This window comes from Delphinapterus leucas, chromosome 12 (genome assembly GCF_059928025.1).
Source record: "Delphinapterus leucas isolate spDelLeu-1000000601 "Yukka" chromosome 12, BTC_Dleu_Yukka2, whole genome shotgun sequence".
Classification (NCBI taxonomy): domain Eukaryota; kingdom Metazoa; phylum Chordata; class Mammalia; order Artiodactyla; family Monodontidae; genus Delphinapterus; species Delphinapterus leucas.
The window spans coordinates 14,280,891-14,297,767 of NC_143140.1; the positions used below are offsets into that span (position 1 = coordinate 14,280,891).

The 16,877-nt window shown below is 39.9% G+C and overlaps 1 protein-coding gene across 9 annotated transcripts in view; it reads left to right on the forward strand.

Moving 5' to 3' along the window:
- The window catches only part of SMAP1 (small ArfGAP 1), a 149,005-nt gene that overhangs the window by 62,630 nt on the left and 69,498 nt on the right, over nt 1-16,877 (forward strand). For all 9 annotated transcript variants that reach the window (XM_089921726.1, XM_022590453.3, XM_022590452.3 and 6 more), the window contains 2 exons: nt 2,561-2,646; nt 13,767-13,842. In XM_089921726.1, the coding sequence (XP_089777852.1) occupies nt 2,561-2,646; nt 13,767-13,842 (162 nt within the window). The remainder of the gene's footprint in view (nt 1-2,560; nt 2,647-13,766; nt 13,843-16,877) is intronic.

The following is a 16,877-nucleotide window of genomic DNA, read 5'->3' on the forward strand; positions in this document are numbered from 1 at the left end:
TTTATATATATTAATAAGATATTGAGGCCAATGCTTGTTATTGTAGCTGTTAGGCTGTTTCATTATTTTCTTCTGCCAGTTACCAGAATTTGCTCTTAAGTCCAATAGAAAAAATTTTCACGTGTTCTGTAGGGCCCTTGCCTGTAGTGTCTTGACACTCTGAGGACAGGTAGTTTGTACCACACTCCTATCACCTCCCCAGAATGCCAGCTCCTGTTGTTTTTTTCTCTTCACTCTAACCATCTCCAGTGGCTGAACCAGTTTCATCTCCACTAATCCTTTCATTGCAGACTTTCCTTCCACCCTACTCTGTTCTACTTTTTAGAAACTTAGAAATTATTTGAGCTTACTAGTGTCTTACTTCTCCTTACAAAATGATCTCTCTACATCCATGATGTTATTGAATCCTTGTTTCCCCCAGTCCCAGCTAACAGAGACACACACACAGGCGAGCACCTGCGTCAGGTCACTTTTTGGCAGTGGTCTCCTGTAGAAATGGCTCATAATTTCACATTACTTCTCCCTTTCAGATTTTATACCTTTTTTTCCTCCTGTCTAACTGTGATGGATAGCATCCCTAGAACAAAATTAAATAATTTGGTATAATGTACTTGTATGCCTTGTTCTTAATTTTTTATTTTGCCAAAATAAAATATTAATGACCTATATTAAAGAGAATATTTATATAAAATGTATAGAGTCATATGTATTGAATATAAGATAATGTCACTGATTGTAAGAAACAACTACATTTTATGGACTAATTAGAAAAAAATGATCACTTACAAGACACGATCAGTTGTAAGATGCAGTTCTACTTCATGAATGTTATAATATGAAGAAAAATGTAACTTTGGATCAATGAGATATGGCAAGTATAGCAGTTACTGTTTTTAGTCTTACTAAATTTTCTGTTAAAATTTTTATGTACTCTCGTTTGTGTGTTAGAAACTTCAAGTTTTCTTATTTTTGTAGTTTCTGTGAGCTGTATCTAAGTTACTTTTTGCTTCATTGCATATATTATGCACACTTTCTCTTGGTCTCGTTCTTTCCAAACGTTTGATGCCTTTATGATGACGTGAGTTGGTCGCCTCTGCTACTGAATTCCCACGTGCCCCCGCACAAAGATGCGGCATCATTGAATGCTTGCGATGGAAAGCAGTCTTCCTTTTTTCAGGAAGGGTTAGCAGTCCTGAAAGTCTCTCTGCTCTTCTCCCCACTCAGAGGATTGTTCCCTAGCCCTCCTCACACTGACTGACTCCATGCTACTGTGCCTCATGACACGGGGGAGCCCTTGGCCTACTCTCTTCTCTCCAGAGCTAAATAGCAAAACATTTTCTTGTTTTTCAGCTTACTATCCCTTAATGTTTCCCAGCCCTTTATTACTTCACGTTCTCATTATCTCTAGAGGAATGACTTAGAAATCTCGTTTACCCTGAAAGAATTCTTATGTTGAGGTTGGGTGGTGTAGGTATCCAGAAATGGGTTTACATTAGTATCTTGCATAACTTAGAACTCTCAGTTGGGAGAAAAGTCACTGTATTTTTTTTATCTGAAGGAAGATGGTTCTGTGTCCCCTTGAGGGCTACAACCCAAGGATGACATCTAGTGATCTGTTAAGCCTGGATTGTCTTCTTGGGGACGCGGGGTGGGGGGGTGTGTGTTCAGGAAATCAGGGGAAAAAGGAATTATAAAAGCAGATCTTTCAACCAGTTAAAACATTTTAAGGAACTTAAGCTCCCTGAAAATGATGTAAAATAGTGATAGAGTAATGTTTCGTTTGTAAATGTTAGTTCAGTTTCTAATGTAATAGAATATCCTGGAAGTACTCTTTGGTTAGTCCTTACTCATAGGTGATCCAGAAACTTAATTTAATAATCATTTCAACCAGTTTAATTATCTTATGCCTCCTTAGCAATGGTTCTTACTCTTGGGGTTGATAGATTTTAGGGAGAGTCCTGTGAACTCCTGAACTTATATGTAAAATTTGGCCATTAGGCACAGTTTTTTGGTAGCGAGAGGAGGATCCATAGCTTTTGGCAGATTCTTAAAGAGATTAATAACCCCAAAGAATTGAATCCACTTCTGTTGTGTTCTAGGGCGGCCCTATTTCTGCCTCACTGCTCTCCATTGTGGCCTTGGTTGTAAATCATGAAAACCTCAGAGTATTTTGAAGCTCAAAACAAAGAAAATTTGATCTTGAGTTATTGGCCTTAAAAATGGCAGTGTTGTTCAAGTGGTACATTTAAAACAATAGTAATACCACGAACTTCCAGGGAATCCACTTTTAGGAAGTAGTGAGTGTAAATGAAGGTGGTATTGTAGTCACGGGAAGAGACATTCAAAAACTGCAGATCCACGTATGTTGAAGACATGTGAAGGATTAAAACTATGCTTCTGTTTTGAACTTGAGTAATTAATTTCATAGTTGTGATTTAAATTATTTTTCTAAAGAATATTGGAAATGATAAATGTCTGGTGTTTGTATGTATGTGTGTATAGGAATTACTTTTTAATGTTTATATGAGTAATGAAAATATGTGATTTTTTTTTATTATAGTGCATGCAAGATATGGGAAATACTAAAGCAAGACTACTATATGAAGCCAATCTTCCAGAGAACTTTCGAAGACCACAGACAGATCAGTATCCTTTAACATTTCTTTATTGTGGGGTTTAAAAGAATCAGCTCATTTTTCTAGTTCATATTTTAACTTTGTATTGAATATTTAGGAAGAAGTGACCTTTATCATACTGTTGTTCATGAAAAATAGAAATTGATTTGCCCTGAGCTATGCTTTGTATATGGTAAGTTTTTAATAGGAATCTGGTAATACATGATCTATATAGTATTTTTATGTAATTATTATTGAGTATAAAATATTATAACTGATTCCTCTTTTTTCTTGTTTGTTTTTTCTTTTGCGGTATGCGGGCCTCTCACTGTTGTGGCCTCTCCCGCTGCGGAGCACAGGCTCCGGACACGCAGGCTCAGCAGCCATGGCTCACGTGCCCAGCCGCTCCGCGGCATGTGGGATCTTCCAGGACCGGGGCACGAACCCGCGTCCCCTGCATCGGCAGGCGGACTCTCAACCACTGTGCCACCAGGGAAGCCCCAAACTGATTCCTCTTGATTGATCTCCAACTCTTGATTGGAGCATATAGGTTGTTTATTACTTTAGACTATTATTAGAGGTTTGATTTGTGAGCATCTTGAGTATTTTTTGAAAAATCATTTCCAGAGAAGTTTCCTTTGAATATTTATTTATTTATTTGGCTGCATCAGGTCTTGGCTGCATTGGGTCTTCATTGCGGCACTTGGGCTTCTCTCTAGTTTTGGCATGCGAGCTCTGGAGTGCACAGGCTCAGTAGTTGCAGCGCATGGGCTCTCTAGTTGTGGCACATGGGCTTAGTTGCCCCATAGCATGTGGGATCTTAGTTCCCCGACCAGGGATCGAACCCGTGTCCCCTGCATTGGAAGGCGGATTCTCAATCACTGGACCACCAGGGAAGTCCCTGGAGGAATTTCCTTTGATCACCTTTATGTGGTAATTATGTTTATGTGAAGCAGTTGACAGACAAATCCCATACTTGGTGGACGTGGATGGTGGCAGGGATGTGGGGTCATGTCACTGCTGACCTTCCGTGGGTCACAGGCTGCATGGCTCTCTCTGCTTTCACATCTGACCTAATGAATGAGGGGAATATTTTCTCACAGGCGTTTTAGTGAGGATTTTTTTTTCACACGTTAAAGAGAAATCGTTTGATTTTATAGGATTCCTCGAACTCATATTGAAGTTTGAGAAAAAGCTCATCAGAATAAGATTATCTAATTGACTGTAGGTATATGTGATTTTATCCAAAGGTGATTTTTGTGATTTTGGCAATATAATCTAGTTTCTTAAAGATCAGTTGTGTACTGGACTCTCCTGGTGATCCAGTGGTTAAGAATCTGCCTTCCAATGCACGGGACGCGGGTTCGATACCTGGTCGGAGAACCAGCCCACGTGCCGCAACTACCAAGCCCGCGCACCACAACTAGAGAGCCTGTGCGCCACAACTACCAAGCCCGCATGCCACAGCTAGAGAGCCTGTGTGCCACAACTACCGAGCCCACGTGCCACAACTAGAGAGCCTTGCGCCACAACTACCGAGCCCGTGTGCCACAACTAGAGAGCCCGCGCACTGTGCAGCCCTCACGCCACAGCTAGAGAGCCCGCACACCACAACTACTGAGCCCGTGTGCCACAACTTGATAGAAGCCCCCATGCTGCAAGGAAGAGCAGAGCCCACGCACCACAACGAAAGATCCCACATGCCCCGACTAAGACCTGACGCAGTCAAGTAAATAAATATTTTTTAAAAAATTATGTGTAGCTTAAAAAAAAACAAAAAAAGAACAGCTGTGTACTACCCATGTGTATACTAAAACAGTTTGTGTGATCAAACAATGAAAAAAATTGATCTTTTCTCAGAGATACAGGCCATTATATATATATTTTCATATTTGTATAGAAACCTTTTGGGTTATACTCAAGAAGTTAGTATTTGTCCTGTTCTGTTTCTGCTTCCTCCACCTTCTTCACACACATTTAGCAGTCTGATATCCCAAGCTATTTTTATTATAGCAAGATCCTGGGGTAGGAGTGGGTGGTACATTTCAGGCATAAAAAATTGTGTGAGCAGAAGTATGAAGGTGTGAGGACACTTGACATTTTAAAGTTTTGATATGACAAGATTTAAGTTTTGTGGGCCAGTGGCAGAAGCAGCTCATTTTTCCAGATTGTGAAGGGTTTTCAGTACCATGTAGAGCAGCATATAGGTAGCATATAGAGCAGTACCTCATTTCATTGGCCCAAAGGATTGAAGGATTTGAAAAGCCATGAAGAATTTTGAGGCAGGAGAAACATTAGAAATATTAGCTTCTACCACAAGGAAGATGAGTTGGAGGAGGTCGTGGAGTCACAGAGGGCATGTAGAATACTAGTACAGCCCTGAGGGGAGCAGTGATGAAGAGATGAATTACGTGGGAGACTTGAGAACAGGCAGGAGGGAATTGGGGAGACTGGAAGGGAGCTGGGAAGGCAGGGGCAGTTGGATTAGGTTAAGATTGCCTGGGCTTCCCTGGTGGTGCAGTGGTTGAGAGTCCGCCTGCCGATGCAGGGGATGCGGGTTCGTGCCCCGGTCTGGGAAGATCCCACATGCCACGGAGCGGCTGGGCCCGTGAGCCATGGCCGCTGAGCCTGCGTGTCCGGAGCCTGTGCTCCGCAGCGGGAGAGGCCACAACAGTGAGAGGCCCACGTACCGCAAAAAAAATAAAAAATAAATAAAAAGATTGCCTTTGTTTCCAGGGAAGACACTGCAGTGACCCCAAGTTTCCTAGCTTGGCTGAGGTTCTGTGAGTGAGGTAAACTTCTTCATCGGGGAAGGAATTCAGTACCAGATGAAAGTGTGAGGGTTACAAATTGAAGACAGTGAGCCATCACTTTGGGCAGAATAAGGTGTCTGTGGGACACATGCATGGAGATGCCCATCTAGAAGCTGGAAACAGGAGTCTGGACCCTAAAAGAAAGCAGGAAATGCAGTGTAGGCAGGAGAGTCACTTAGCATGTAGGTGGTAGAAAAATGCTTGCTAAAGTTGTGTTTACCTAGGGCAGTGATCCTGTATTCTTTTTAAAATAAATATATTTATTTATTTATTTTTGGCCTCGGGTCTTCGTTGCTGCACACGGGCTTTCTCATTGCGGAGAGAGGGGGTACTCTCCGCTTCAGTGCGTGGGCACTCTTCTCATTGCGGGGGCTTCTCGTTGCGGAGCACGGGCTCTAGGCGTGCGGGCTTCAGTAGCTGTGGCACGCGGGCTCAGTAGTTGTGGCTCGCGGGCTCTAGAGCTCAGGCTCAGTAGTTGTGGCGCACGGGCTGAGTTGCTCTGTGGCACGTGGGATCTTCCACGACTCAGGCTCGAACCAGTGTCCCCTGCATTGGCAGGCAAATTCTTAACCACTGCACCACCAGAGAAGTCCCTGGTCCTGTATTCTTTTTTGTGGTTTTATTGAGAATCTTGGGAATGCTGTTTTCCTTCTCCTCTGGAAAGTGAGGGCATAGGGCAGAATCCTGAGGAAGAGAGCATGGTGGAAGGAGATACCACAGAGCAAATAAACTGTGTTCCAGGTGGTTGTTACCACTGCTTGCTAGTTGTATTAGGTTATTCCTTTCTCTGCTTCTCACCCCCAAGCCTGAGTTAACATATAAAATCCCTCAAATTGAAGAATGTCCCTTGTCTGGAAGTTTGTGCGTATGTGTGTGTTTGTGTGTGGGGGGGGTTGGTTTGGTTTGAATTGGGTTTTTTGGACTTCTCTTGAACGTTAAGAGGGTAAATGACTTGAGGTTCTTGAGATTTGGGGTAGTGTCCTTTATGTGGTATCTGGTGGATGAATGTGGCTTCCAAGGTATTTAGTTCATCCCCATGATGCCGTGTTCCTTTGACAAAGTCCTGAAGGTATTCAGGGGAGGACAGGACCTCGGTGTCCCCTTACACTGCCCTCTTCTGTGTACCATTTGGTACACAGTCGTAGGAATTCTGTTTCTTAAGTAATTACTGTCCGTTTTATGGTGAACCTAATAGAAGTAAAGGATTAGTGAGATGGTGAGTTCTTTTTTCTGGTGTTTTTTGCCATGTCCTTAAATGTTTGGTCCTTATCTAAACATTTCAGGAGAGATGAGATTTTTGTAGTGAATTGATTGGTGTCTGGTATCAGTAAGTCCTTGACCTTTGACACAGTGAGGGTGTGGCATCGGAAACAACTGCAGTAGCTTTCCTGCTCAGCGAGGGTTCACTGTGTGCCAAGCCCTGAGTTTGGCACTTTATGTACATTAGCTTTCTAAATTTTCAGAGCAGCTCAGATAGAGCATAATATTTTTATTCTTGGCAGGCAAGAGGGTAGGGTTCTCAAAGAGCTGTTAAGAAACTTCCCAAAGCCTCCAGACTTTCCCTCGTGTGTAAGGACACTTGGATATTATTATACTTAATGATGATAGTCTGAGTAAAATCAGTGTTGTCACATTTGAGTCCTGGTGGGTGGCTTTTTAAAATAGATAGGCTTATAGTTTGGAACTCTTTGCCGCTAAGACCATAAGGTCTAGGTGAGAATGTCAGTTTTTGAGTACCTGGTATGATTCAGGTCAGGCTCTTAGATAATGTGTGTCTTTGCTACTGTTAGTTCAAGCATGTGTGTTTGATTTTTCAAACTAAATGTTACTTGTAAAGCGTTTGCAAATTATGGTCATGTTCATATGAGGTGTTGACCTCTTGCTGTTTACAGAAAGATAATCTAAGTTTGTCAGAAACTAAAGAGGGATTTTGTCTAAAGACATTTGAGATAGATGACTACTAATGATAAGAGTATAAGATGACATCTCTTGGACCATGAGACCAGCTTCTATATCTAGTGTAATACTATAGTCTTCAAAAATGTTTTTTACCAAAAAAAAAAAAATGGTTCTGAAGAACCTAGGGGCAGGACAGGAATAAAGACGCAGACGTGGAGAATGGACTTGAGGACACGGGGAGGGGGAATGGTAAGCTGGGACGAAGTGAGAGAGTGGCATGCACTTATATATACTACCAAATGTAAAACAGATAGCTAATGGGAAGCAGCCGCATAGCACAGGGAGATCAGCTCAGTGTTTTGTGACCACCTGGAGGGGTGGGATAGGGAGGGTGGGAGGGAGACGCAAGAGGGAGGAGATACGGGGATATATGTATACGTATAGCTGATTCACTTTGTTATACAACAGAAACTTAACACAACATTGTAAAGCAATTATACTCCAACAAAGGTGTTAAAAATGTTTTTTACCTTAGTTATTACAGCTACGTCACTTTTATCCCTTCTTTTAATTATGAAACACTGATTTGGAGCTATTATTAGGAAGACTAGTAAAACCAGCCCCCTTGTTTTCTTCATTTCATCAATCATTGTAAAGCTCAGTGCTCTCTGAGAAGCCTAACATCTCTGCACTTTTACTGATTTAAATATAGTTGTCTCATCCTTAGAGGCAAGTAAAACTCATACAATATGGGACCTCACTGCATTCTTAACAAGATTTGTTACTTTTTAAAAGCTTTGCAATTTACAAAAGTTAGGCAGAAGCTGCTGTGAAAGTGTAATTTCTCATGTGGCCTGTGGTTAATTCTACGTGGCATGTATGAGTGCATGACAAGCGATAAAGCTTTACATTAAAGCTTTTCATTAGGATCTTTCGTCTTATCTGATAACTTTAATTACCTCAGTTCCATGAGTTCTGGTGTGTACCAGAGCTAATCAGCGGTGCTTCTCCCTGGAGCTTTTGAAAATTTTACTGCTCTCTGTGTTTTGTGTCTGGAACTGGAACATTTTGTTCTTGGGAATAGATACTAATTTGTATTTTAAGTGGCATCTTTAAAGAAAGGAAAAATCTTAAAATACAAATAAATACATGTGAAAAGATAAAACACATAGTGATGTGAACGTTTTTCTGGACTTCTGCAGTGCTTGCTGTCTGTTAGTTTTGAGGATTGGGACAGTGATTGGTGCCGTGCTGAGTGTTTTGTGACCAAAGGCATGGAGGGTATTCTGGGGTATTTCGTTGTTTGTGTACTAAGTCCCAAGTCACCCACCTAAACTTGCGTTGTCGTTGGTATATTCCTTACCTTGATTTGCTGAAAATATTACTGTTCTATTTCTTTTTGTGGGGGAGGAGTTGTATTATTGATCTCTGTCAGTAATAAGTCCTTTTGTCTCAAATGGCACCTGGATGCTGGAAAATGAAGATAAGTATTCCCTGATCTTCAAATTTATTGGTTCTTTTGTTGCTGCTTCTCATTTGCTCATCTGTTTAAAGTTGATGATAGGCATGCCATCTTAGCCTTGGCTCAGCAGTTTTCTGTTTCCTCCTCTGCTGTGGGCCCTGTGTTTAAAAGAGCGGCCTGTCAGAGCATGGTGATTGATAATAAGAGCTGAGGGTTAAACAGTAGTCACTCTGCCCCCCCCCCCACTGCTCTTAGGCCTTTCCACACACTAGCGTGTTTAATCCTGCGAGGTGAGTCTTGGTGTTATCGCCATTTTAAAGGTGAGGAAACTGACACCAAGTTACACAAAAATAAAAGCTAACTTCATTTATGCTTACTGTTTATTAGGTACTATGCTGAGGGCTTTATCTATATTATCCACAAAACTGTTAGCAATTTGGTAAGATATGGAGTATTATTGTCATTTTCACTACTGGTACCAGAAATGAGGGTATGCATTGGAGACCATCTTCCTTGAGAATTAGTGCTATAGTCAGCTTATCATGCAAAATTATTGTCAAATTTCCCTTGAAAATCCCTTACATTGTCTACAGTGGCAGTTTGCAGACACAGAGACCCTCTATAAATCCAACTGGGCTGTTCTTGGCCCACTAGAGTTGGAATAGAATTCAAGCATCAGTGACTACAGGCCCATGAGCCAACTCCTGTTTTTGTAAATAAAGTTTTATTAGAACATATCCATACCCATCCATTTATCAGTTTTCTGTGGCTACTTTGGAGCTACAAATGCGGAAGTGAGTAGTTGCAACATAGACCAACTGACCCACAGAACCTAAAATATTTACTATATGGCCCTTTAAGAAAAAGTTTGCTGACCCTGGGAATAAATCAGCGTTTCTTTAGGTGAATTAACAGTGAAGAATTGGCTTGCTTTTGGGACATTTTACAAAAATACACGAGGACCATGTGATACATTCTTGGCCTAAGAGGCCATGTAGGGCCTGAGAGCATCCAAGGATGTGGCATGTTCCCTGAATCACAGTTCTTCTCAGGTGACTCCACTGAGTTTTAAAAGTTCACTTTGTGGTGTGCTTTGTTTTTTAAAAAGCAATGTTTTATGTTAATAATGAGGAATATCCTAGTACATTGTCCTATCTTGATGCTTTAATTTTTTTATGTCCTTGAAAAACAGATCAACTTTCATCTCATATTAAGTTTTTAAAATTACTTACTGCTTGGATAATTTCTGATAGGGTTTCTTCTTTAATATCATAAACAGTAACCAGACTCAGCTATATTTGAATTATTTATTTAAAATACACTAAGTATAAATTAAGATTTCACAGATATCTGTCATTTCTGAAAATTCACACAACATATCATTTCATCAGATGTTAGTATTGTTTTTCACTCCAAAAGATTGTATACTTAAAATGTTTGCCTTTTTCAAATCGATATTTATAAAACCATCATAGTTTTCAATATTTTAGTTTTACAGTGGTGGTAAAATTATTTTATATACTTTATTTTTAATCTTAATGATTAGTTTCCTAAAACTAAATTTTGGTCATAAACAACAATCTTTCCTTTGTCATGAACATTTCATAAATGAGAGTATTAAAATCTTTCCAGGCTTTAATATGTAGTACACTTGAGGGACTTCCCTGGTGGTCCAGTGGCTAAGACTCCGTGCTCCCAATGCAGGGGACCCGGGTTCGATCTCTGGTCCAGGAACTGGATCCCACGTGCATGCCGCAACTAAGAGTCCACATGCCACAACTAAGATCCTGCATGCTGCAACTAAGACCCAGTGCAGCCAAAATAAATGAATAAATATTTAAAAAATATGTAGTACCCTTTAAACAATATCCAAAATAGACTGTTGTTTCCATCTTTAAGGAGGAAAAATATCAGTGTTGTTCACCTCCCAGATATTTAAACATAAAAATTATACTTTAAGAATTTAGGGGCTTCCCTGCTGTGGTTGAGAATCCGCCTGCCAATGCAGGGGACACGGGTTTGAGCCCTGGTCCGGGAAGATCCCACATGCCGTGGAGCAGCTAGGCCTGTGAGCCACAACTACTGAGCCTGCGCATCTGGAGCCTGTGCTCCGCAACAAGAGAGGCCGCGATAGTGAGAGGCCTGCACACCGTGATGAAGAGTGGCCCCCACTTGCCGCAACTAGAGGAAGCCCTTGTACCGAAATGAAGACCCAACACAGCCAAAAATATATAAATAAATAAATTTTAAAAAATAAAGAATTTAGATTCCCCAAATTTTCTTAGTTAAGAAATAACTATATACATATTATATGTAATATTTATATCTAGAAATAAATATAATTACTGTTTTTAAAATAGTATACAGTTTTTAAAAACAGTAAACATATTTCCTGTCATCTAGAGTGGAAATGACATCAGTCTACGTAAATTCTATTTTCTCTTCCCTGTTGTGGTGGTAAATAGTTGTCTCTGCAGTGAAAGTTGCTCGATACACCACATTCACACACCTCATCCAAAGGGCCTGTCTTTTTGATTGTTTCATTTTTTCCTGTTAGAAAACTAGAATAATGTAATATTGAACATGGATTTACAGTCATGTGCGAACTTAACACTTAGCTTATTTACATGTGAAATAGTTGGAATAAAAAACATTCTTGCATTTTGTGAAAATCTTGGGGTGTTTTGGTAATTTTTTGGTACTGGCTGCCAGAATGTTCACATATCTAAATAAATAATCAGCCTCTGACAGCTCTGGGGCCTTTCACTTGAAAGGTCTCCAAGGCTACCTTGAAAATAAAAGGCACCCTCCACATTTGACCTTCTTCTCTAGATTTGAAAGCATTTATTATCATTAGCAGAAATAAATGACTGATTCACAAATGAACTTGTGATGACCAGTAACATTCTGAAAAAAGTGGAAGTCAGACATTCTGGTTTCGAATCATCACAACTCTCCCTTCCTTGTACTGTAGAATCCCAGAGAACTTCTTAAACTTTCTGTGCCTGGTTTTAGTTGTAAAATGGCACCTACCTCATAGTTTACGAGGACAAAAGGAGATAAAGTACCTTTCACATACTCAATTTATAAAAACCCATCTTTAAAAATGGCTTTCAATTATTCAGCTTACTTAATAAATTGAACGTTTAGATTTTCTGTCTTACTTGCCCTTCCTGGCCCCCTTGGAGTGCTTTCTTTTAATACCCACTGTATAGTTGTCTGTCAGCTCTTTCTATTACCTATGGCCTCAACTGTCAATTTAAAGAGCTTTGATTAATTTCTAATAAGGAGCTTTTGACTGAAAATATATTGTTTTACTGCTTCAGGTAACTTTTCTTTGAACAGGATGTCTTAACCTGGGGATCTACAGAGAGATTGTATTTCAGTGTAATTCATTTCCTTTGTAATTCTATGTATTTTATTTTATGCATTTTTTTAAGGTTTTTTTATTTTAAGTGCATTCTTTTTAAAAAAATTAATTTATATTTTGGCTGTGTTGGGTCTTTGTTGCTATACGTGAGCTTTCTCTAGTTGTGGCGAGCAGGGGCTACTCTTCGTTGTGGTGTGTGGGCTTCTCATTGCGGTGGCTTCTCTTGTTGCGGGACATGGGCTCTAGGCGTGCTGGCTTCAGTAGTTGTGGCACGTGGGCTCTAGAGCACAGGCTCAGTAGTTGTGGCGCACGGGCTTAGTTGCTCCATGGCATGTGGGATCTTCCTGGAGCAGGGGCTTGAACCCGTGTCCCCCTGCATTGGCAGGCAGATTCTTAACCACTGCGCCACCAGGGAAGTCCCTTTTTTTAAGGCTTTTATTTGTTTTTATTAAGTCAGTGCCCAATTTATACTATTTTATGCATTTAAAAGCGCTATCTCCACAGGCTTTACTTGACTATCAAAGAGGTTCGTGGTACTAAAAAATTAAAAAGTTACAAATCCCTGATGGAAGAAGTTCCATTTTAGTAGAATATGGTAAAGCCATGGTTGTTGGACTGCTGAGAGAAGTCATCTCTGTAAGATAACTCAGGGCTCTTGGATCCCACTAGAAATGACTCACCTATCAACAGGTAGGGCTGGTCCCCCCAACTTCAGAAAATTGAATAGTTCTCACCTTGGTTTTAGCTTCTTGACTTCTCCGTTTCTAGAACCTTTGCAGGAAAAAAAATAGCCACCGTTTTTCTAATATACAGAGAATCTTCTCTGATACAATCAGAGGCAGCCATGTATGGTGGAAGGGACATAAGTATTGAAATCACAATTGTTTAGTCTTTCCAAGTTGCTGATTCTTCATCTATGATGTGGAAATTATAATATGCACATTACTGTGTTGAGGAAGGATTAAAGGAAAAAACTATGGACAGGGACTTCCCTGGGCACAATGGTTAAGAATCCACCTGCCAATGCAGGGGACACGGGTTTGAGCCCGGGTCCGGGAAGATCCCACATGCCGTGGAGCAATTAAGCCCGTGTGCCACAGCTACTGAAGCCCACGCACCTAGAGCCCGTTCTCCACAATGAAGAGAAGCCCCCGCTTGCTGCAACTAGAGAAAGCCCGCATGCAGCAACGAAGACCCAACACAGCCAGAAAAAAACTATGGACAGCACACAGCACACAGTGTCTGGTGTGCTGTGGTTATTGCATGGGCGTTAGTTTCTTTACTTACACCGAGAATCCAAAATGAACATTAAGTGAATTTAGAGCTGAGTCAGGGTGGAGGGCTGTGGAGCGTGGTGGAATTGAGAAATGTGGTTACTTTTCTTTTTAGAATCAGGTTGAGTGGGGAAAATTTCCTGAAAGAGATAGACTCTTTGGCAGAAAGAAAAGTAGGCTGCAGAATTTAGTTGCAGAAATAGTGTGTGAGTAAAATACAGACCGGAGAGTAGGAAAATTGAATTTAAAGTCCAGGCTTTGTGGAGACGAATGAATAAAGGGGAGTGTATATGTCACTGAACTCATGCTTTTCCTTAAGTTATCTGTTTTCAGAGCAGTGGAATTTTTCATCAGAGATAAATATGAAAAGAAGAAATACTACGATAAAAATGCTATAGCTATTACAAATGTAAGTAAAATCTTCATCTCTATTGCCAACTGATGCTTGTTGAGTAGATCTGGAACTTTTAACATACGATACAAAGCTCTGTTTATTTATTGTGAAAATGTGCTAGTTACATACTTGAAAAATTTTATTTTATTTAAATTTATTTTATAAAAATTTATTTTATTTAAAATAAAAAGCTCTATTTATTGTGAAAATGTGCTAGTTACATACTTGAAAAATTTGAATATTGGAAGTTTTTGTCACATAATGTTAATGAGCTTTCACAAAGCAGGACCCTTGATTCAGAAAGGAGCATATTCTATGTAAGAGTCTGATAACTGCTTAAATGGCATTTAATTAATTTTATGAAATTTGCAAAAAGATAAAGTCACTAATTGAAAAATGGGGGAGAGATAATTATTTTTACTAGATTCGGGAAATGAACGAAAAAGGAAAATCCGTCTTCTTTTAAGGGCTTTGGTGGATCTGTCCAGATATAAGTTTATTAAAACATGGCATTTTAATTGGTTATTATCAAGTATTATCAAGTAATAGTTGAGACCTTACTGTAGTGATCCAAATATGTTATATCACTGATCCTTTTTAAGTTTTTCTTTCTGATTAAATTTTCCTATCCCAGTTAAATGCTGTTTAAGGCTAATTATCTTTAGTGCTGCAGTCATTTTTTAAGTCTTTGATTCCAAGATTAATAATAAAGCTATAAGCCAGTTAATTGTGTGGCTAATTCATCTGTCACGCAATTTAGAGACAATAATTTCCTCTCATTTTGCATATAAGCTGGTTTTCCTTTTCAGTCCATATGGAGAAGCAGTATACTAAAAAATTCAACCAAATACTAACAAAGTAAGGATATTGTAATGCATGGTCTCTGACCATTAAAAAAAATCTTTTAAAACAATGTTTCAAGTATGATTAATGTATATTTTGGAGCAAAGGTACCCTTGATAGAGTTTAGGCTGCATTTACAGTGGGTGTAGGAGAGGAAATCTCTTGAAAGATCAGTAAAAATTGACAATATTGAGAGTGATGCTTATCACATCCATGAAATTAAGTTTACTTACAGCATTGTGGGGGAAAAATGACAAACTTTAAAGCATAAGTAATATATTTTCATATGAAATTCTAAGAAATCATTTTAAAATACAGGGTGTGTAAACCAGGGGTGGGAATTTTGGTGGCCACCTTAGAATTCTTCCGCCACGGGGATGCAGAATGAGTCTGCCCTCCTTGGTATTCCTTAATGAATGAGTGATAGGGGACATTTGAAAAACTGAGTACAGAAATTGTCCTGTCTGTCCGCCCCTCACTCCCCGTAAGTAGTGGTGCAACACAGCTGGCAACACCGATCAGGTGAGTTCTTAGGAGATCTAGCAGGTGTTGAGCAGATGAGGTTGAGCTCTGCCATGTTGTTTGCCCTTTTCCAGCAGCAACTTTTCTCTGTTCCCCTCTCCCCCCTCGCTCTTCCTCTTCTCCCCTCTCCCCCGCCTCTTCTTTCCCTCCCCACCACCCCCTCGCTTCCCCCACCACACACTTCCATCCTCACGTGATTCATTTGCTATTATAATCATCAAAAAGAAAATCTGTTACACCAGGAAAATGTATAGGTAACCCTAACTATTTAATCCTTACCCCTGACTGGCTCAGTTTTGTCTTGGAAAAACAGCTAATAGTTGTTGGGAGTTGGTAGCTTTAAAATGAGCACTCACTTGTTCTTGTTTCAGTTTCTCTTACATATTTCTTGCCTCCTTTGCCACTTCTCATCCCTCACAAGTAACCTCTTGAACTCAGTTTGAGTACATGCTTGAGTTTGCATCACAAAAAGGTTTTAATTCTCCAGTCTGAATTTCACATGAAATTACTATTCCAATCAGTTGCCATATAATTGATATTATATAAAAGTTTAAAAACAGGAAAACTTTCGCTTATTTTGTTTCATATGTGTGTATCTATATATGTATATACACACATATATGTGTAAAGACTAGTATTTAGTACAACAAAAGTAAAATTAAATCCGTTATTTCAACTTAGAAATTGTGGAAACAATGGTTCTGTACTGTATTATAATAAAAGAGCTAGCACTAGTAATTTCATTAAGCTCTGTTTACAGTTAACTGGTGATTATATAATTCATTAATATAAATGAGCAATAATTTTAAGACAGTGTGAATTGCAATAAATTTTAAGATGTCCTTCCTGATAGGGATGAGAAACTTAGACGATGAATGATCAGGTGGTGATTTAAGATTACCCTGAAATAGCAGTTTCAAGTTGGGCTTTTGTTGTTGTTGTTACTTCTTCTTGTTACAGTTTTAGTTTCCTCTTCTGTGGAATAGGGATGATCACGGCATCCACTTTTGACAGTATTCTTACGGGAGTTAAATAAGGTAGGGCCCGCTGCATTTCTGTTGCGTGCCTGGCACAGGAGCGCTTAACACATCGGAGCTCCTGGGAGGAGCGCCTGGTGGGGAGGGAGGGGCACCTGGCGGGGAGGGAGGGGGGCAGGAGCAAAGGGGCCCAAGCGCAGGGGCGGGTGGGGCTAGAAACCGCGGGGCTCACACGCCGCCCAGAGGCTGTATCTCATTGGCACCACTGACTTGAGTTCTGTCGGATTAATACTGCCACATTTCAGTCAGCCCTTTTTAAATTATGGGCTGCCAGGCCACTGATGTGGCAGTTATAGGACTTCTATTTGAAATTTCTCCAGAATTCTGCATTTCTTAGTGGCTTATCCAATGATTTTAAAGTTAGCATATTAAAATTCAGGCTTCTTCTACATATCTGGTGGCTATGGTTACTTAGTTAAGCTTGTCAAAAAGTCTTTTAACTCTCCTACTGATGAGTTTAATCGATGGTTTCTTTTGTATGACTTTAGTTCAGTAAATGTATTTTCAGCTTTTGTACCTAACACATACCATGGAAGGTAATTTGCTTTGGAAACTATATTTTTTAAATGATTTCTCAACTCCTGAAAAAGTAAAGCTTCACGGTGTATTGAAAGGTCATGAGATAGCCCATTTGAGAACTGCCGTGAT